Below are 21,186 nucleotides of genomic sequence, written 5' to 3'. Positions count from 1 at the left end.
TTAGTTTAATCTTTGGACTTTTTTTCGTAGAACAATGAACGATTATTTGTACTCGTTGGTATTAATTTAATTAATATAAGAATTTTAAAATTGATAATTATAAAGGATAATTTGAAGAATGAGTTTCGAATTATCGTACATGTCCCAAGCTTTGAAGAATTTTATTATCAAAAATTAAGGATTGAAAATTTCGATCATTCAAAATTAAAATAGAAATCTTTCTTTTTAAAAAATATTTAAAGGATATTACTGACACGTGTGAAGGGATATTAATTTACATCACAGATATAAAACACTCTCAAAGATATAAAAATCGATACAACTTTATTGAACCCGAGATACAATGTTATTATACAATTTTTATAGTCGCAATTTTTTTTTCTTTAATACTCTCACAGCGATGATTTTTTTTCTTTTTTTTTTGTTCTACGAACAAATGCGAATTGCGACGATTTCGCGTTCGATTTTCCAAGAAATCGGTGGAAAAACAATACACGATGGAATTTCATAGAAACTGGAAGATCTCGAATCTCTTAAATATTTAGAACACGATATTGTGCGTGATAGAAGAAATAAATAATCGAAATAGAAAATTTGTAATAAATAATTTGTGCATTGTCTTTCTTTTATTTTCTTTTTTATTTATCTATTTATTTCTTTTTTTCCTTACTTCATTCCTCAAAAACTCAAAAACTTTTCGTCATTAAATTGTTTCCAACGCGAACGTTGTCCGCGGATTTAAAAAAATTAGAAAATTCGAGAGACACACGGGCTCAAAACACGTAAAAAAAAAAAAAAAAAAATACCTCGCATCGCTGAAGAGAAATAGAAACCTCCCATAAATAATAACGATTCGAACTTTGAATAAATAACAACAAAAAGAACACACCGACATGGAAAACTAATTACATTCTTTTCGTTAGATCTTCTTCGTAAAAAAAAAAAAAAAAAAAAAATGAATTACAACTAAGACCTTTCAAACCTTCAGAGTCAGATCATCGTTAGAGATCGAAGGAAGATTTGTATTGTAAAAAGGAATTAAATGAAAATTGAAGATTTGATGGGAAAAATTGTTGTCATTTTGGAATTTCGATCCGAAAAAATATCCAGAAAAATTTACGTTACAAATTTCTAAATAATTCGTGTGTATAATACAATATATAATGTTATAATACGATAACATTAATATTATAACATTATACAATAATTATATCTTACAATCCCGTACGTAATCTAATTTAAAGTTTATCGACGAGTTTTTAAAATCAACAGTCGTTTATACTAATTTAGAGAAGTATGTATGTGAATTTAATGTGCACGAGTTGCACGAAATACTTGTACAATTTTTTTTTGCGATTCAACCTATTCCATCTATAAATATCTTTAAACGTTCCGTTATTATTATTATTATTATTATTATTATTATTATTATTACGTTACATTAAATGCTCAACGCGTATTTACAAAAAAAAAACATGCAAAAGAGAGAGGAAGAAAAAAAAAAGAAACACTTAAACACTCTGCCTCGTAACACTTAATAATTTGTTTCGTACTTTCTCTCTTTTCTCTCTCTCTTTTTTTCACGATCTACGTTTTAATCATAGCAAAAAAAAAAAAAAGAAAGAAAAAGAGAAAGAAAGAAGAGAAAAAAAGCGCGAGATTTTTCGCGGATTATACGAGCATATACGAGTTTGTTAAACAATGGAACAATGCTCGAGGACATTACGATCGATTTATCAGATTGGAGTTTTCGATTCGATGGCAATTTTAATTACCTATGTGAACGTCGAATGTTAATTCGAATCATATTAAACCCGCCGCGTTTTTATCGCTACGCGGTATATCTCTTCAACCAATCTTGAATTGTAGCGTGATTGGCTTCCACCCATCGTATGTTCGCTTCCGATTGCTCTATCGATTGTTGCACCGATCTTGTGGCACTTCCGAACTCCCCTATGTGCTCGTTGGTGAATTCTATTAGCTGGATAGAAGAAGAAACATTTTTATTTTTTTTTTTTTTTATTAAATTAAATTGAATCGACATTTCTCGCGAGTGAAATTTTTTGCAATAAGAGAAATTTCAACGCTATATCATAAAATTCGTGAACAATTTTACAAAAAGGTAAGTATAATTTTAAATGTATAATCATTCGCGAGATGCTTGATTTAAATTTTGAAATATTTTGAATAATTATTCGCACAGTTATCGATAAGTTTCAATGACTTTGATTTTTATATATATACTATATTCCTAATAAATTTCATCGTTCATTTGAAATATAGAATTTCGTTCTATACTTACATCTTTGAGATCATATTTGGTATTGATACCTCTCGTGGCTGATTTCACTATGTTATTTATGGTCAATAACGATGTCCCGAAGCTAAAACAGAGAATATTATTGGATATTATTGTCAACTTATGGATAGAATTAAGATAGAATCTAACTTGTGTATAAACTTCTTCAAATCCTTTTATTTATATTTCAAATGGTGATTAATTTGATGAAATTTAAATATAGAAAAAAAGTAGATATAATCGAATCGTCATCACCTAGATATTGCATTACTCTTAATACTTGTTAATAAAATTAAACTATCGATCAAGAAACATACTATTCTCGGAGTCTGGCCCATTTGTTTCTGAGGAAGTTGAAAGCGAGGGGTTGGCCAACAGGATTGCTAGCAATGGAATTAAGAACACGGCTGACATCTTGTTTTCTGATCCCTGAATTGTTCGTGATCGTCCAGTCCAAGTAACGGCTCAGCAGCCACGTTTCTCTCGTACAGCCGAGCGCGTGGTGAAGCAAATCCTTCTCGGAACCGACATTCGTCTCCAAGTACCTTTGCCAAGCGAAATCCCACTCGACTTGCCCACCGAAACGAATCGCCGTACAATAGACGACCATCTTCAAATTCGGCGATATTCTACGGGCAAATTGTGAAAATTCTTCGTCTATCATTCGATTGACAATTTGTGATACAATTGTTGCCAAATTAACCTTAACATCGTTAAAAGATACTTAATTTCTTTCGTTTCTTTTCTGTTTTGTAACATTTATACCGAATAATTAATCATTATCTTATAATTAATTTCAGAATTTCTCTATTTAAATTTAGTTGATAAATAAAAGAAGAATGAATAATAAGTGGTCAACTTTTTGAGATCGATTGCAAGAAGATATATATCTGTAAAGTCTCCTAAAAAATCCCTTTTTTTCTGGTCACCCTGTACGTGAACGAACATACTTACGGATTATTCACATTTGGACTGGGCGTGTAGCGCCAATTGTAAAACTGTTTCACTGCGTTTTGCACGCAATCCTCGTGGCCAAAGTTGCATGCCCATGTTAGAACATCGATGCGGGTGAAAACTGTCAATTGGGGATCACCCACGTTATCCGTGAAACCGACCTGCTTGTACACGTTGTCGAGCAGTTTCAAAACGTATACCTGAAACGATATTTCATGTTTTAATATATAAAACTGATTCATAACATTTAATAACATTATTTTTATTATTCGAAATATATCATTGAACTTTTCTCTCTGTGTAAATTATATTCGAAGAAAATTTGAGGAAATATTGATATTTTTAATCGTACGAAATTTGGAAAATTTGGAAAAAAAAAAGTTGGCATTTACTCGAAATCTATCGTAGCTCGGCATCTTGATCAACATGCTGTCCAAATAGTGCATGGCAGTGAAAGCAGCCTTCCATGGTAAGTACTCGGTCTCGTGAGCTAAATACGACGTGACGCTCAACGCAGTGGCGTAGTCTAACCTTCCAGCTCTTGCCAAATTGAGCGCGTCGTCTATTAATTGGGCGCGATTGATCGTTGAAATATTGCCGAACGAGTTCTTGTTCAATTGCTTGATTATCAGTTGCCAATTCGTTTTGTCGTAGTTCACTCTGTAGTATCCTTTCAGAGAAAATATAAGATCAAGATCATCCTTTTGACATCCTTGAATAAATTTCGAAGAGAAGCTTTTATCAAGCTTGTTAAAACCTCTTAAACTAAATCATTCGAGTTTTATTATTCTTTCCTCTTTTTCGAAAAAAGATTTGATACAGTTATATGTTAAAGTAAAAAGAATCGGAAGTAAAATTTTTCTTTAGATACAAGCCAATTTCAGATCAAGCTGTAATTTTAAATTCCACGTGTCTTTGATATATTTGAATATCAAGTTCGAGTTTGAAACCAATAATCAATTTTAAAAATTAAGGAAACAATTTAAACTTGTTAATCTCTAGATCGATTCAAATATAATTTAATACCAGTTTCTTGAATATTGAAGATAACCCATTCCGAGGAATTCCAATTCAAATTGGTCAACGTGATCGATTTTTCCGCTTTCATCCACCGAGAAGGTTGGGTTGTATTGAAGTCTAATTGACTTTCGGTCGTGTACGTGATAGGTATCCACCAAAGTGGCTCGACGTTGGACGTGGTCACCATAGTACCGTTACGAAGCATGAAGCGTTCCTGAGGGGAGGGGGAGAAAAAAAATATGGATGAACGTGGATAAATATCGATCGTGGATAAATCCGATTTACTTTTCACCCGTTTTATCTTTAGCAAACCTGTGTCAACGTAGCTGCACCGTTATTATAATCTCGAGTAACCGTTACAACTGGGAAACCAGTTTGGAGGGTCCAGGTATCCATAATTTCCTTTATGGTTACCGCGGGATCGAGGACTTTATCCTTGTGCGCTTGTTTCGTAAGAGCATCCCAAAGATCGTTTTGCTCGGCGCTCTGATAAGCTCTGTTAAGAACGCAAAGTTTCTCAGTTTCTTCTTATTTTCATATTTTAATTAAAGAATAAATGTAATGTTTGATAAATTAACAAATATGTTATTATATAAGGAGGAGTTTGAAACGTTTCTATAGATTTGATTGGAAGTGAAAAATTAATTTTATAATTGATAAAAATTTGTCGAAATAATGTTTGGAATGTGTTTGTGCATTTTATAATCGTTACGTATAATTTTTAAACTCACTTTGCATTTAAATAATTGGTTAAACCTTGCTTGAACACATCGGTAGTGAGGAAATGATCCATCATTCTTATTATGGAAGCACCTGTTCCAATAATAACGACAATGTAATAATATATTGTATTCACGTTAAATATAAGTATATTAATTTTTATTCGCACCTTTCTCGTAAGAAATTCGGTCGAAAATTTCGCTAATTTCGTCAGGGTGTTCCACTTTGACCGATATCTGATGCGAAGATTCTAACGCGTCCAGACCGAACACGTTTTGCAGATCATGCACGACAAATTGCTCCAAAACTTTCCACGTTGGTTCCACCTACGTGATGTAAAAAGTTTCAATGCAAATAATCCGATTGAACCAATAAGAAATAAAGAAAAATAAAGAAGTATATATATTTTATATTTCTCTCTCTGACTTTTTTTTAAATTAACCTTTTTATCCCAAGTTTAAACAACTTACCGCGTTCATGCCGATGTATTCCATGTAACTGGCAAAGCCTTCGTTCAACCACAGATCCGACCACCAACTTGGAGTCACCAAGTTGCCAAACCATTGATGAGCAAGTTCGTGCGCTATGACTGTGGCCACTCGTTGCTGATTGCTGCTAGTCGAGACACCTTCCTGATACAGCATAGCCGTCTCCCTGAAAATTCAATCACTGTATCACCTGTATCAAACATCCCAATTTTCGAAGAATTTTTTCCAAAATTTATCATTCTACGTGTAAAGATTAATGAAGTAATGAAATATTTTATAAATATTTAATTCTCTTTTAAAATTCTAAGGATTATGTATTCAAAATGCTCATTACAAAAATTTATTTCGTAATTATATCGAGATATAAATTTTTTTAATTAAATATATATTAAGATGTGTCAAATTTGTCAACTCACCTGCAAGTGATTAAGCCCCAATTCTCCATAGCTCCAGCCGAAAAATCGGGGAGGGCAACGCTGTCCATCTTGGGCAAAGGAAATTTAATTTTGAAATAGTCCTCGTAATACCGAAGTATTTTCGGGCCAATGTCCAAAGTGTATCGTGCCTGTTGGACGGCCTCGCTTCGTGCCCAGACTCTAAACTTCCCGGATTCCGATTTCAACATCTCGAAGTCCGAAACAATGAAGGCTACCAGGTAAGTGGACATTGGCACGGAGCGTTCGTAATGGTCCCACACGTACGTCGGTAAACCGGGCCTGGTTACAATTAACCAAATAGCAAATAATATCTGACGAATTATTTTATAAATATTTTTAAAATTTAATTATTAATTTTATTTAAAATTTTTAAAATTATTTTATAAATATTTTTATCGTCGAAATATCATAATATATTTAAACAAGAATTTTATGTTGTAAAAAGTTCAATGAATATTCAAAGAAGACAAAATAGGGAACGATTTAAGGTATCTGTGAAAACGTATATTCGAATTTTTGAATTTTTCTTTTTTATGTATATCATGAAATTTAATGCAAGATATTACGTTATTTACGATGATAGTTAATTTTCTAATCTTAACGAACGACGAGAAGAGAAACAATTAAATTGGACGCCACATCTCGCGCAAACAAATTGATTACAATTAGTTAGTTAGTTAACGAATACTTTTGTTGATTCTGGAAATTACTTGTGCGGACAATTCGCGCAAATAATAAGAGTGTCATCATGTCTTCTCGTGTTAAATTGACAATCACGTGTATTCACGAGGAAAAAATAAAATTCGACGATTTATCACGGGAAAACAATTATAAGTATCGATTCATTGTATCTTCAAATTGGATCGATAGACGTTTCGAATTTGAGAATTTCGATCTCAGATCTATGCAATGAATTATCTACAATTGTAATAAATTAAATAATTCTGAGCTAAAAAAATTAATACATTCGATAAAAATATTTCAAAAAATTACTCAAACTTATTCTCTTTTCAAATTAAAAAATTAAAACACTATCAAAAATATTGAAATCAATAAATTAATCTTCATGATAAACTTTTTAAAATTCGAATATCAGAAAGATAACACTCGCGAATCTTCTTCTCTTTTTTAACTCAATAAATCAAACTTCTTTTACTCGCACAAATTTTTAAAAATTTACTTTCGCTTCGTAAATCTTCGCAAAACTCGAAGATTATCCTTTAGATTCGAGAGTGAATCGATACGAGACAATGCGAAGAAACGCATGGCGAAATCGTTTCCCTTTTGGGGGGCGTAAAAATACGCATTCAGTCGCTTACACTGGCATCGGCTCTCCCATTTGAGGCATGTTCGAGATGGATGTCATGTTCTTGGGCCTCGCGATGCTGATCTTGAACGTGGCTTTCAGCGCCGGCTCGTCGAAGCACGGAAACGCGCGTCGCGCATCCGTTGGCTGGAATTGAGTCGTTGCAATCCATCTGTAACGCAGGGAGCATCGATACAGGGTGATGAATACGAGGAAAAATTGAGCAAATTGAGTGAAGTAATTTTTAGAGTGAAATGGAGGAACGAAAATTAATAGCGATGGAACATCTTCCTCATAAAAGGATAACGAATCTATATTTTTGAGAATTTTATTAAATATGTAAAATTGTGAAATGGTGTAGATGCAGATATTGGTACAAAGAACAAAGGATGATCACAGATTTCAAATTCAAATTCTATCGAAAAATCGAGAAATGATTTATCGATTCACTAATTATTATTTTTAACGTTAAGTTAAATGGAGTAAGCAAAATGGCAGCGAGGTATTTTTAATTTCCATCAAGTTGTTACAAATGGATCTGCCCACCTCTTGTTACAATGTCCTCAATTCTGGGAACGTACGTGAGAATGCATGAGATCATAATCATGTTGAGGGAACAATGACTGAACTGCCAAATTGCAGATTTTTATTTAGATGTATCGTTCACCTTGAGAGAATGTATCAAGATATTCTTTCAACCCAATTGCATTGAATTAAAAAATCAATTTAACAATAACGTTATTGCGATCAATTATTATTCTCTGCACCTCTTGAATGAAAACAAAGAAAAAAACGATTTAAGTCTCTCTGTTTCCTCTAACATTTCTTACTTTTTCAGCGATTAACGTGTCATAATGTTATCCTTGAAAGCGAAAGGTCGGACATGTAACAGCTATAATAGTTCGTATATACCGTTTGACTTTTCCATAATTAACATCGATTTATACGATTATTTAACTGACGAAAAGATACGTATCCATCTTTTATTCATCATTCTATTCTCTACACAAAAATTGGACATTTCAAGATTGGTATTTTATAAAACATCCTTAAAGTTAATCAAGGATATTAAAAGTATCTTCCATTGGAATTAGACCCTTTTGAAAATTTGAATTTATCTTTTCCTTTTTTTTTTTACATTCATTTTCGAAAGAAAATCGATCCTTTCTCTTCTGGATCTTTTCTTTTATGAAACATTCATCATGTCGTTAAAATTTAACAATAATTTAGGAAATTAAGATTATTAATTTGAAAATAAAGTTTATCAGATCGTTCATTCGAATTGTTAAAAGTTTGAAACAAATAATTTTCACGATCACATTGTCGTCTGGATGCTGTTATCAACTCGAAGAATCGCAAGATCCTCGCCGCCATTCGGCTTTTCAACGATTTAACGGGGGACACACACGAGAAAATGACGTCTAGCTGTGTAAATTCACAGACGCTTCCCGTGCCACGGGAAGAAATATCGTCGTCAAAGAGGGGAGGAGGAAACTTTCGTCGAGCTGCTAAAAGGCTGAGATTTCAGGCTCTTTGAAAATTTTCGAGATAAGCAGAACGTGAGGAGTGAATAGACGCGTTCAATGGACGTAATCGCGGTGAAAATTCATCTTTTTCTCTTCGTTTCTTTTTCTTTCCTCCTTTCTTGCCGTAAGAAGCTTTTTAAAGTAAGGTAAAAGCTTTTGTTTATGAGATCTATATAGTTCTTGCAAAATAAATCAACAAAATTTCTTTACCATAATATTTATACGTAAATAAAATCAAAATATCTAAATTACTCTCCCATTATTTATTCCTCTATATCGATATAAATTTAATATAAATTTTTCCAACACGATTTAAATTTAAAATTAAAATTACTTCCTTTTCCAAATTAATCCAAAAAAATCTCGCTCCAAATAATCGATCCCCGATTAAAAGCGTGTACGAATTGTGCGCGAATGGAGCAAGTTCGGAGGATCGATCGAAGAAACTCGCGTCGTATCGCTTTCAGAAATAAGTCACGTTGCAGCGAGCCCCTAGCAAATAGATCGGTCAACTGGCCGGTAACTGCAGATATTGCTTGATAAAGCGGTTTAAATTTACTGCGTACGAATAGCTGTCACCTAGAGAATGGAATTAAATTGCTTGGGGCGTTTACCTCGTTTCACTTCCAACCGTGTACGAGCTCCTGTAGAAGCCTTGCAAGTAGTCGTTCAGATGGCCGACAAACTTTAGATTCACAATGTATTGCGCGCCCTTCCTCAACGTGTCCAACGTTCTAATCACGTAAAATTGGCGCTCGGTGTCGTTCCTCTGCTCAACGATTTTCACCACCTTCTCCCCAGCCGATTTCACGGCCGAATAAGATTTTATATTCGTGAAACTTTCGTCGATTCTCATGTCGACCGCGTGCAACGTCACCTTGTCCGTCTCCTCCGTCACGTTCACCAAGATTTTCACCTGGAAATATATTATCATTTTTTTTATACACGTAAGTGTGAGATCATCGATGAAACGGATATTTCATTCATCCCATTCATTCGAGGTATGAGTCAATTCTTCGATGCTTCTCTTTCGAACAATTTTATTCGACGAATGTTATTATACGTGGTGATATTTGTTAATAGTGAGTGGATTAAATCTTCTTGGATTGTAAGCGAAGAAGAGTGTATCGAGAGTGAAATTCTATTGTTTCGTGTTTTTTTTTTTTTGAAGAGATTAAGAAATTCGTGTTCTTTCGTATCTATGAAATTTGTTCCTCAATTTTCTGCGCGTTAAAGTTTGTATAAATAAATTTAATTTGCAATTATATTAAGGCAAAGTCTATAATGAAACAATTAATTCTAATTTCTGTATATTAAAAATATCTTCTCTCCTCGTTGTATAATTTCTAATCTATCATAAAGAAATCTAAACTATAAAACGGAGAAATAAAATAACGATTCAAACTTTCTATCTGCTATTGGCTACTTTCACCCTTCGAGAGCTAACTTAATAATCAACCGTCCCGGTTTTCGATACTTTTTTTTTTTTTCTTCTTCAACGAGTGCATAAAGGAGAAGATTAAACGTCGAAAATTACGAATTAATTATTCACCTCTTGTTCTACATCTTTTGAATTAAAGCAAGCAAGTACACTCGTACAAGCTATAAGAATCCTTCTTTTATCCACTTAAACGAAGAAGAAATCGTTTCCCTCTTTTGTCCGATTTTAATTCCTGGTTGTTGCTAATGTTGAAAAAAAGAGAGAGAAAAAGAGAGAAGAGAGAAAAAAGGAAAATTAAAACACAAAAGCATCTTTGAGAATTTATTCCTTCGTGTAATGGGATAATTTTCGTCGAAGGCAATTCGTGCTTGCTTCTCGATTAGTTAACCATCATTTCGCATAATATTGTGAAACGGGTAAATAAATACGTTACGTATGTACACAAGAAGCGCGAATGTCTCGTTTAAAAAAAAAAAAGAAAAAGAAAAAGACGTAGAAACGGAAAAGCACGTTTAAAGCATGTGATACTTTTTAAGTAGGAATTAACTTTTCGTTGGAAAAAAAGAATTCCTCCGTCTTAATTACAACATGGAATAAATGCAAGAGGAGCTTGCTTTAATACACCACGAAGAACTATGAATAATTCCTTATTCCAGATTAAAGGTGTTGAATTTGAAATGAAAATTTCATTCTATGATCTTTCATCGTGAATTTTTCGTACAATTTTTATAAATAAATTTTTCTTTCTCTCTTTAAACAACGATCGATTTTGCTCGATTATTACAAATCGATTGCGAAATTACAAAGTTTTTAGTTGGATATAGAAGGGCAAGAGAATGTTTCAACTGTTCTCGTGAACCGGCAATACGTGCTTTCTAAAACACCTCTTGTCTCTTTCTAAATGAATCAGCGTTCCTTTAATATCTGTTGGAACGGTTCTGGTTAATTTAAAAGTAATGAATCATATATTTTCACGAGAAGTAAGTGTTATTCCATATTTAATCTTACACCTTTTTTTTTGAGAAAGCATTAATATTTTAAAACGGGACAATTTGATTTGATTGATTCGTTTATTTCGTCAAAATTCAGTCAGGATGTAAAGAAAAGCGCGACAATGAAGTTTCCTTTTCGAATTATCCCGATATCTCGATCGAGATATAAATATTCAAAGTCTTTAATACTTTAAAACACAGTGCGAAGATTATGAATGGGTCTGCGATCAAGCGACCTATATATTTTCCTGGAGATGCGTACTACGTTTTTCCAGGAATCGCGCTTGTCTGGAATTTATGATGGGTCAACGAGATGCGAGCGAGAGACAAGGACGGAGATAGTAAACGATTAAAAATTACCCTTTCCTTTACACGACGATATCTCGGCAACCGGAAATAGTATCGGGATAAACGAAAGAGCGTTTTAAAGGGCAAGGTTTCCCGCTTCTAACGATCGTTCACTCGTCGTTTAAAAGTTATTATCTTCGGAGTTACAGCGGTTCAAAGTTTTCTTAATTTTAATAAGATTAAAAACTATCCTTTCCTTTGCAGGAGGATATCTCGGGAACTGGAAATAGTATCGGGATAAACGAAAGAGCGTTTTAAAGGGGAAGATTTCGCGCTTCTAACGATCGTTCATTCGTTGACCAAAAGTTACTATCTTCGAAGTTACAGCGGTTCAAAGTTTTCCTAATTTTAATAAGATTAAAAACTATCCTTTCCTTTGCAGGAGAATATCTCAGGGACTGGAAATAGTATCGGGATAAACGAAAGAGCGTTTTAAAGGGGAAGATTTCGCGCTTCTAACGATCGTTCACTCGTTGACCAAAAGTTATCTTCGAAGTTACAATTTAAAGTTTTCTTAATTTTAATGAGATTAGAAATTATCCTTTCCTTTACTATCTCGGAAATAGTATCAAAATAAATGAAAGAGCGTTTCGAAAGGCAAGATTGCACGCATTCGATGATGATGATTCATTCATTGACAGGAAGTTGCAACGGTTCAAAAGTATTTCTTAATTTTAACGGAGGTTAAATTTAATCAAGTTCAAGATAAATTGTGACAATTGTCCCCTCTCAGCGTCATTCGTTCGTTTCGCTCTCACGAAACGGAAACAAGCAAAGAAATATTTCATTACCTCGCCATTGAACGTAAAGTTGCCAACTTGTATGAACGGCACGAGCCTAAGCTCGTAAGAGACCGGGACTATGGATCGCGGCAATCTGACGTCCAATTTCTTCTTTCCAAACGTGTCGGTGGGAAAAGCGCGGCTGGACACCGAGTTGGAGGCATTGTTGCACGATTTGTCGAGTTTCTCCTCGAGGCACGGGGCGAGATGGTAAACCAATAGCCCGGTCACCACCAGGGATATGAGGAAGGCGGCGCCCAAAAGGAAAGCGCCGCAAGGGGAGACCGTGCACCCTCTTTTACGTCCGAACGTTGTTGTGTGCGCGTCCATCATCGCCAAAACCTCCCGGGACTGGGTCATATCATGTGTAAACCTGGAAAAGAAAACGACGAGACGAATGTGAGAACGTTTATCGTCTTGATGGATAATCGATGATTTTTAGAGAAGGTGGTGGTAATTTTTTTAGGACGAGGTTAAGGGAAGAGGAAAATTATATGTATAGAAATAAAATAGTTTTAGGAAAATGAAATGTTATCGAGGGAAAAAGCAGTGTATAATTTTATATTATGTTTGGTCGAAAATGAGTTTGGTCAAAAGTGATATACAATAATTGCAAAGAATCTGAAACGAGTCAATAATTCTATAATATATATAATCGATAAAATATATACAGCAAACTATAGCAAATTTCAGTAAATTGTAATAAGTTAATTTGAATTAACGAGCAAGAATATGTGTGTGTATAATAATACAGAGATATATGTACAAAATTTACGACAATCAAAACATCAAAACATCGTTAAATATTATGGTTGACAAAAAGAGATGAAAACAAAAAAAAAAAAAAAGAAAAGAAAGAAAAACAAAAACGATATTAAACACGTTACATAAACTCCCGGCATGGTTTTTTTCCAAACTATAAAACGTGCGAGAATCACGATTCGTCCGCTCATAAATAATGTTGATTTTACACCTGCCCACTCGTATTTGCTCGAGAATTCAATTCCTACGTCCTCCTCTTTCCTTCCTTCCTTCCTTCCTTCCTTCCTTCCTTTTCCTTTTCTTTTTTCTCTTTCTCGTTTCATCCTTCAAACGAGCACGCATCGATGCGATTGTGATTAACATCCGTGACGAAATGGACGAAGGCTGTCGTTCGAACATCGTCCCCGAAGAAACTTCTCCCTCTCTCTCTCTCTCTCTTTGGTGTAAACAGGGTGAAGGCGACCGATCATTAAAAGTAATTTCACGTTCACGAAGTATGAGCTCGCCAATGGAAAAAAACGTGCGCGACGACGCGTTTAAACAGGAAGGGAAAAAAGGGAAAAAAATTCCCTTTCCGATTGGTCCTTCTTTCTTGATGAAACGAGTCAATTAAAAGGAGGGAATCGCAGATCGCGCCACTTCTGTTTGGGTGAAAATCAATCTATGGGGGGACATCGATTGGCTCGATCAATACCATCGACTTGACACAATCAACGCGTTGTCGTTGCAGTGAGAATCTTAGCTTAACGCGTTAGCTATTCTGTTGATTCAATCGTCTTATATATATGTGTGTGTGTGTGTATTTCATTTAACGGAATCTTTTTAGAGAATATAAATAAAAATGAGATTCGATTGATTGCATACTCAATTTTACGAGCAATTTCTAATAAATTAGAAGGTGTAATTGGATTAGTAATATCAATTCTAATTCTTTATATTATAATTTTTTATAATAATAAATTAATAAATAATAAATTTAATATATTAAATAAAATTTATTATTGAATATTTATTAATAATTTTATTTTATTAACATGATTAGGTAAACAATTAATTGAATATCCATTCGCTAATATTAATATATTATTTACAACAACATATTTCTTATACTTTTTCTTAAATTTTTACTTAAGAAAATTATGAGATAATTTAATTTGAAATTCATCATCAAATTAATTTAATTTTCGATTGATAATGGGGGGAAAAGTGGAGAAAGGATTTTAAATTGTAAACGTTACTTTCGTATAATATATTTTAATAGATTCCAGTGTTTTGATTTTCGTATGTAAAAAAAAAAAAGGTAGGGAAAAAAGGACGCGTTTGGACGACTTTGATTAATGTCGAAATTTTCCGTTCGCTACGAAATATCTCCGTTATTATATCACGGATATATCGATTATATTTTCAACTCCAATCTGTGTATATATATATATATGTATATAGTATAGTATAGGTGTGTTTATAAATTTAGTAGAATTGTATGGTGATTACATGGTACGTGTAGTTGTTTATGCTTTTGACGCTACAATAACCTCGAAATGGATGTACACAATACAAGTTGATGTGTTGTGGAAATTGTAGAAATTAGAAATTAAATGGTAGAATTGTTGTTGATTAAATGTAACGAGGTTTAAAAATTTTTAATTTTTTTTTAATACCTTTCGATCGAAGAAGAATCGATTTATCGATTTTTGTTCGGTGGAAGAGAGAAAAGAATAAAATACGTTCGAATAAATGATCACAAATCGCAAATTTAAAAGTATTGTGATTAATTAATAATACGTCGAGTCTTTTTCTTTCTATATAATCGATGAAGGATATTCTCCACAGTTGGTGATTGTGTACATCGTAATATAAATACGTGATTTCCCTTCCTCGAACCAGAGCACAAATGACTACACGGCATGTCAATTACCATGAAAACTTTGAAAAGAATTCTGTAGCGTGCCAAGTGTCGTAACGATTATACCGTTAAACGTTTTACTATGTAATTTTATCATTTTCCATCACCTAAGAATAAATATTTGAATTCGAATAAGTTTCTCTTCGATTCGATCGATGAAAATCCAGCCACGGTTCAATGTAAAAATTTGGAGAATAAGACACATTGGACAATTTCGTAAAATTCAATCCTTCCAACCATGCACACTATTAGAATTCCCTGAATATCGGATGGAAAATTCCAATCTTTCAAAAACTGATAAATTTCATTTCTTCGTGGCAAGAATTTTTCCATCGAAAAATAAATAAATATATAAATTTCACAAAAATTCACGATTCAACCACAAATTCCAATTCAACGACAAATTTATTTAAAAATATTTAATTGTTTCGATGATAGAAAGGAAAAATTCGATTACCATTTAGACAACGGATTAAAAATTATTTCGTATCCTCGCCGCGTCCACGTATACCTTTCGAGACCATCACGCGCATCAAATTCCATTATATAATTTACCTACCATAAACGGTGGCCACACCGATTTCCCCGAGTTTTTTCGCGCTGGAAATCTCTCAAAACCTTCGCGATGTGACGGAGGGCGGCGAATACTGGATGGACGCGATACAATGTTGGAGGACGAAGATATTCGGATAAGTTTTCGAACGGGTCGAGTGTGCCATCAACGATGCGAACGGCACGGAAAGAGGATCGGCGGCGACGCGAGAAACTGGCGGTCGGCTCGACGGTCCGCGCGAGACTGCCGCGAATCGGCGCGCATTCCAGCTTCGCCACGACTTCCTCGATCCACTCCTTGCTCGCATCCACCACGCTTCCTGCACGACCGATCGATTACCCGTCGATCGCCGTATCGCCTTAACCTCGCATCCTTCCACCTGCATACCGCCTTCCGGATCACGCGAAACCGTACAATCGTCTTGCTCGTCGCCCGACAGGATGTCGCTGCACCGAATATAGCGTGCGACGTGTGCGTCGCGTCCTTGTGTGAGCGCCTCTTGCGGTTAACAATCGTGGACCAAAGCATCGGTGAAATGACTTTTTCTTTCTCTTTTTCACGTGCGTGTAATTATCGTTATGTTAAATCGATCGAAGAAAATAATAAATATTCGTTTCCCTTTCACGAGATCATTTAATTGTAGGACGAATCTTTAGAAGAGAATTTCTTTCTTTTCGAAGCAATTATAGCACGAAATATTATTTATACCAAAATTTTTATAAATTTATCGATCATATACACGATTAAATAAAATTTGATGCAATCTTTCATCTTATTCTTGAAAAAAAAGAGAGGGAGAAAAGGGGACAAGGGGATTGATCAAACGTCAAATTACGATTTGAGAGAGGGTGCATAATTGTTCCAGCCGAATTAGAGCGCGTGGGAGAGAATTTGGAGGGGGGGAATATTTATTTTGCCTCGTGAATAACAATCGGATTATTTGGCCAAGGCTGATGATGGGTGGCGCATATTTCTCCAAAGATTATTGAAACTGTAAACAAATCACGGGCAAACGTGTCCACGTTCGGCAAATAAATGGCAACGTGCTCAAGGCGGTATCCCATCGATCGATCGAGGCGTGCCATCCATGCCGGGTGTTCCGCCGAGCTTAGAGAATTCTAATCCCTGCAAATTCAACACGTCCACGATACAGTAGAACTCCATTTATTGCTCGAATTCCATCGGTTCGAAGGAAATTTTTCTCGTCGATCGCGAGAGAGTTCGACGCAGATCGATTCGATAAAAATCTGACCAAGTTTTGGATCAATTTTCTAATTTTACAGGAATGTGTTTTCTCGTTTTATTTTATTTGTTTTGGTTTATTGATCGATTAACGAAAGTTCAAGGTGATGAATTCATTATTTTTTAACTTTATGGGGGATCGTAAAATTTTGAAATTTGCAAATTCAGTGAGATTTCGAATGGAGGGATAATAAAAGGGATTTTGGTTCTACCATTCGTTATGGTTAAAATTTATAATACCTTTTATACGATTTCGAAGCAACGTGATTTATGGATGCAGTTTCGATTACAAAAGCGAAGGAAACGCGTATTTCCGGAAGGAGCATCGATATATAATTTGTAATAATAACAAGAATGTCGTTAATAATATATACGATGATATTTTCGATCGTAACTTTTACCACGATGGTTTTAATCCAATATTTTTGAGAGATGGTGGATAATATTTCAATTATTTATTGATATTTGTATAACCTTCGACTACAAAGCCAGAGGATTCTTCGTTTCTGAAATATAATCATGCATGTGAAATCATTTATATTTAAAGATAATATTTCTGAAAAAAAAAAATTAACCAGAGAAGAAGCACGTATCTATTTCTGATTAAAAATAATTGTATAGGTGTTTCGAAATTATCCAAAAAAATTTTTCAATAAAAGAAGGAAAGAGGAAATGACGTTTTTTCTTCGTTTTTCTGCGAAACGTTACTTATCCTCGTTGAATCTAATTGTTGCTGTATGAGATGAGAAATGAATCATTGGAAATTTTTATAATCTACGCATGAAATCGAATCCATCTTTCAATCGTGACTAATCTTTCTCACGGTAAAAAATAAAAAAAAATAGTAAATTAAATAATCAACGATCTATTTATTACGCTTAATTAAACGCTTTGTCGTTTAACTTTACATTTTGTTAAAATTTTCTTAAAAAAATTCAAACATCGGGCGAAAAAAAAAAAAAGATTTAATCAATCATTGGACGAGAAACAAGTTGAGTTTAGTTAGCAAGCATCCAATACCTCCTGATCAGCAGGAGGTGGGTAATTGATTCAGTTAGGCGCGTGCCCCTAATTGATTAAAATCATCTCTGTCACCCGCGGGTGTTCATGATATGTGAATCATTACATAAAAGCTTGCTCTAAATATATAACGGATAATTGACAAAAATATACATAACTAAAATTTTCCATAACAATTTTCCAATAGATACTTTGAATATTTTATTAAATTAATTCTTAATAAAAGCATCTCAAAAAAATAAATCGATATTTATATATGGCGATTAACAAAGCCATCGAGGTGTGCTTCTTTGCTTAGAATTATTTTACTCAAAAAACCAGCATTCACTTTTTCATGATTAATAATCCATTCCACGTTGTTGTATCGTATAACGCTCCATTTTTACTAAATTCAAACTGTTCTTTTTTCAGGGTTGCTAACAACTTAATGGCGGCAAATTCAAATCTTGCATTAATTTTGAGACACCATATATAATAATAAAAATCTTCGATCCTCGAAACGCAACAAAATTTTAATTGTACAATTATTCCCTTTATCGATTACATTTCCAATGAAATAACTTACGAATATCAAAATCATCCAAAAATTTCTTAAAAAAAAAAAAAAAGAAAAGATACAAATATATATAAATCTCTTGAAGAATCGATTGAATTTAAATAATCGAAAGGTGTATTCGGGGAGTGGTAATCAAATTTCTAGAAGACATCGAATTTCTTCCCGAGCAAGGTTTCGAAGCATGGCATGGGGGTGGAATTAAAAATCCTCACGCGCGTATGTGCGCGTAATTCGACCCCCGTAGGACTATGGCCCGTCCATAGGGACAGGATTGGGTTACAGTTCATTGTGGTGTACTCTTACGGAACAAAATACCTAGTATTGTAACGAAGCGTGGCGAGTGCTCGAAGGAGATTCTACTTATGGGCAGAGCGTGGAAAATTTGGGGGGCTTCTTCCGTCCGGAAGTAAGCTCGTTGCCAAGATAATCGAAGCCTCTCGTCGTACAGATTATATTTTATAACCGATTTATTAAATTTTCTTCTTGATTTTGCAAAAGATATCTTTATCGATCTTTTTTCGTTTTGAAAAATCATATTAAAATTTATTTTCCTATCTCTAATAAAAATTATTTGCTCTGTTTATTAATTAATTCGACTCGATATCACAATTTTAATATCATAAGTATCGTTTAATTTAAAATTTAAAATACCGTAACGAGTAAAATGTAAAATTTAACTAGTCTGGTTTGTTACTTGTTGAGATATAGTGATACACTATTTGTAGCTATCGCGTACATTAATCAAATTGTTCGGATGTAACGGTTGCATCTAGTTAGAAACTATATTTATAATAATAGCAACTACTGGTACAGAAGTGGTTCATCCAGGGTAATAAAAATCCAAGTGATGTTATCGCGAAGGCATTGATTATAATAATTTGTGAAAAGGAAAAAGATTGTAAGCGATCGATCTACATACCCGAGACACGAATATACTTAAGGAAGTGAGTTATCACGATGACACTCGGTTCGGTGTATAAACCAATTATATACAGAGTGGAACTTGATTTAAAGTTTGAACTAAAACTTTGGAGTAAGTATCGCTGGTATGAAAAGTAATAATTTAAAGTAATTCATTTTTCTTTTTTTTTTTTTTTTTATGAAGATTATTACACTTTGTTCTTCGAATAAAATTCATTGTATATATTTTAACATCAATTATCGATTTAACTCGTCAATTTAAATTAAAAAATTTATTTTCAAAGATAGTTTTAATTTTTCAAAATTTGCTTTCTTGTCTTTCATATATATATTTTAGAAAATTCAAATTAAATTTTTCATTAAAAAATGACAATCCTTTACGAATAATATTCTGCATCGAATAGTTATCAATAAAATTAATTCCATTAAAAAAATACACACACAGACATCTTCGTGTATCTTCTAGAAAAAGAAAAAAAATACTAAAATAAAATGAAATTATATCAACCTCCAACTCAACCTTCAACTTCCAACTTCTTAGCTCTGACTCACCCTGTATATACCACCAGCATCATTATCCACTTGCATCTCCCTGCTCCGTTTCTCTTCCATAGGCAAGGCGATTCTATGTATCGCGCACGCTTGTAAATTGCATAATCGGATAACTGCAACCGCTCTGACCGAATAAATAAACTCAAAGTCTTCGAAACTGGACTTTCATTTCAACGTTTTCTTCTCCTCTTTTCGTTTTTTTTCTCTTTCTTCCCTCTTTTCTTCTTTCTTACTTGCAGAGAATAACGGGGACAATAGGGGACGACGGTGGCGCAGCAGATGTTGCGGAGACGCAATGATTTCGCAAGTTGGCGGATCAAATCCGGGCCAGAAATGGCGGAGAAATGCAGGCCAACGGCGGAGATCGTTCGACCCTCTTATCTGACGCTTCTATATTTATGGGGGTCGTCGACATTGCGATTCGATATCGCGATTCAGTGCAATTCGAATAACGTTGAATTAATTACAGTGATCTGGTCAGGTGAAATGATTTCGCTCGTCGTCTCGAAAGGGGGAGATCTTTGGCGAAAATGAAAATGTTCGCGACGATTAATTGTAAGAATTTTGGAATAAAATGTCCTCCTATGTTGTTTGTTATTTTTTAAGAAAATTTTCAATTCGTCATTTAACAACGTCTTCTCCGATTTTTCAATATTTGGAGTTTAAAAGTTTTTTGTTGTCGAAAAATTAGTTGGAAAATTTTAATTATTGACATAAAAGACGTTATTTATCTTCGAATTTTCGACGAATAATTCTTGATTGAATTTTTTGTTTCTCCTCATTATATATGCCAAATATCTTTAAATAAAAATGAAAAAAAATTCATTCGTGATTATTATTAGTTTATCATCAAATAAATAATGAATAATACGCGAACAATGCATATGAAATATAATAGGATTTAAATCTCATTATCTCTATGACGTTATCAAGTAATGTAACAGATAGTATATTTTAATATAATATATCAATATACTGTTGATATAAAAAAAACATTTACAAAAAAATATATGTTATAATATTATATGTTATATAGAATTGATATTTATAATAGAAAATTTATAATAGAAATATACTTTCTTATTACATTTCAAAAAAATAGTACATTATTCAATATTTTTAAAACTAGCTTAACTTTATAAATACTTTTGTTAAATTGTTTCATTTTTAAAAGCTTATAATTTATATTCCACAATTATTTTTTACACGTTTTTTTAAACAATTTTTAGATACGCAAAATATTCAGGTTCGATAATACATTGATAACAAATACATCAAAAAAATAAATAAATAATTTAATAATAACAACCTGAATTCCTCGTTACAATAATAATTAAAAAAAATATTATTATCAATTATATCAT

At 33.4% G+C, this 21,186-nt stretch overlaps 1 protein-coding gene across 3 annotated transcripts in view; it reads right to left on the bottom strand.

Annotated features, from left to right (window-relative positions):
- Nucleotides 1-305: 305 nt before the first annotated feature.
- Nucleotides 306-21,186, bottom strand: part of LOC412808 (aminopeptidase Ey) — a 37,369-nt gene continuing 16,488 nt past the window's right edge. The window contains exons 1-15 of one of the 3 annotated variants that reach the window (XM_006565474.3): nt 19,823-20,164; nt 12,323-12,686; nt 9,365-9,666; nt 7,238-7,396; nt 5,898-6,197; nt 5,464-5,647; nt 5,163-5,319; nt 5,005-5,086; nt 4,586-4,769; nt 4,280-4,487; nt 3,646-3,923; nt 3,254-3,453; nt 2,617-2,928; nt 2,303-2,384; nt 306-1,981 (exon numbers count right to left, since the gene is read on the bottom strand). In XM_006565474.3, coding sequence (XP_006565537.1) covers nt 1,832-1,981; nt 2,303-2,384; nt 2,617-2,928; nt 3,254-3,453; nt 3,646-3,923; nt 4,280-4,487; nt 4,586-4,769; nt 5,005-5,086; nt 5,163-5,319; nt 5,464-5,647; nt 5,898-6,197; nt 7,238-7,396; nt 9,365-9,666; nt 12,323-12,686; nt 19,823-19,845 — 2,985 coding nt within the window. In that variant the 5' untranslated portion in view covers nt 19,846-20,164 and the 3' untranslated portion in view covers nt 306-1,831. Of the gene's footprint in view, nt 1,982-2,302; nt 2,385-2,616; nt 2,929-3,253; nt 3,454-3,645; nt 3,924-4,279; nt 4,488-4,585; nt 4,770-5,004; nt 5,087-5,162; nt 5,320-5,463; nt 5,648-5,897; nt 6,198-7,237; nt 7,397-9,364; nt 9,667-12,322; nt 12,687-15,537; nt 15,792-19,822; nt 20,165-21,186 lie in introns of those variants that run through there. The other 2 variants (XM_396261.6, XM_006565475.3) reach the window with 2 other exon arrangements.

This window comes from Apis mellifera, linkage group LG7, assembly GCF_003254395.2.
Source record: "Apis mellifera strain DH4 linkage group LG7, Amel_HAv3.1, whole genome shotgun sequence".
Taxonomy (NCBI): Eukaryota; Metazoa; Arthropoda; class Insecta; order Hymenoptera; family Apidae; genus Apis; species Apis mellifera.
Note: the sequence above shows the minus strand (reverse complement) of the source record. Positions and strands in the feature narration are given on the sequence as shown.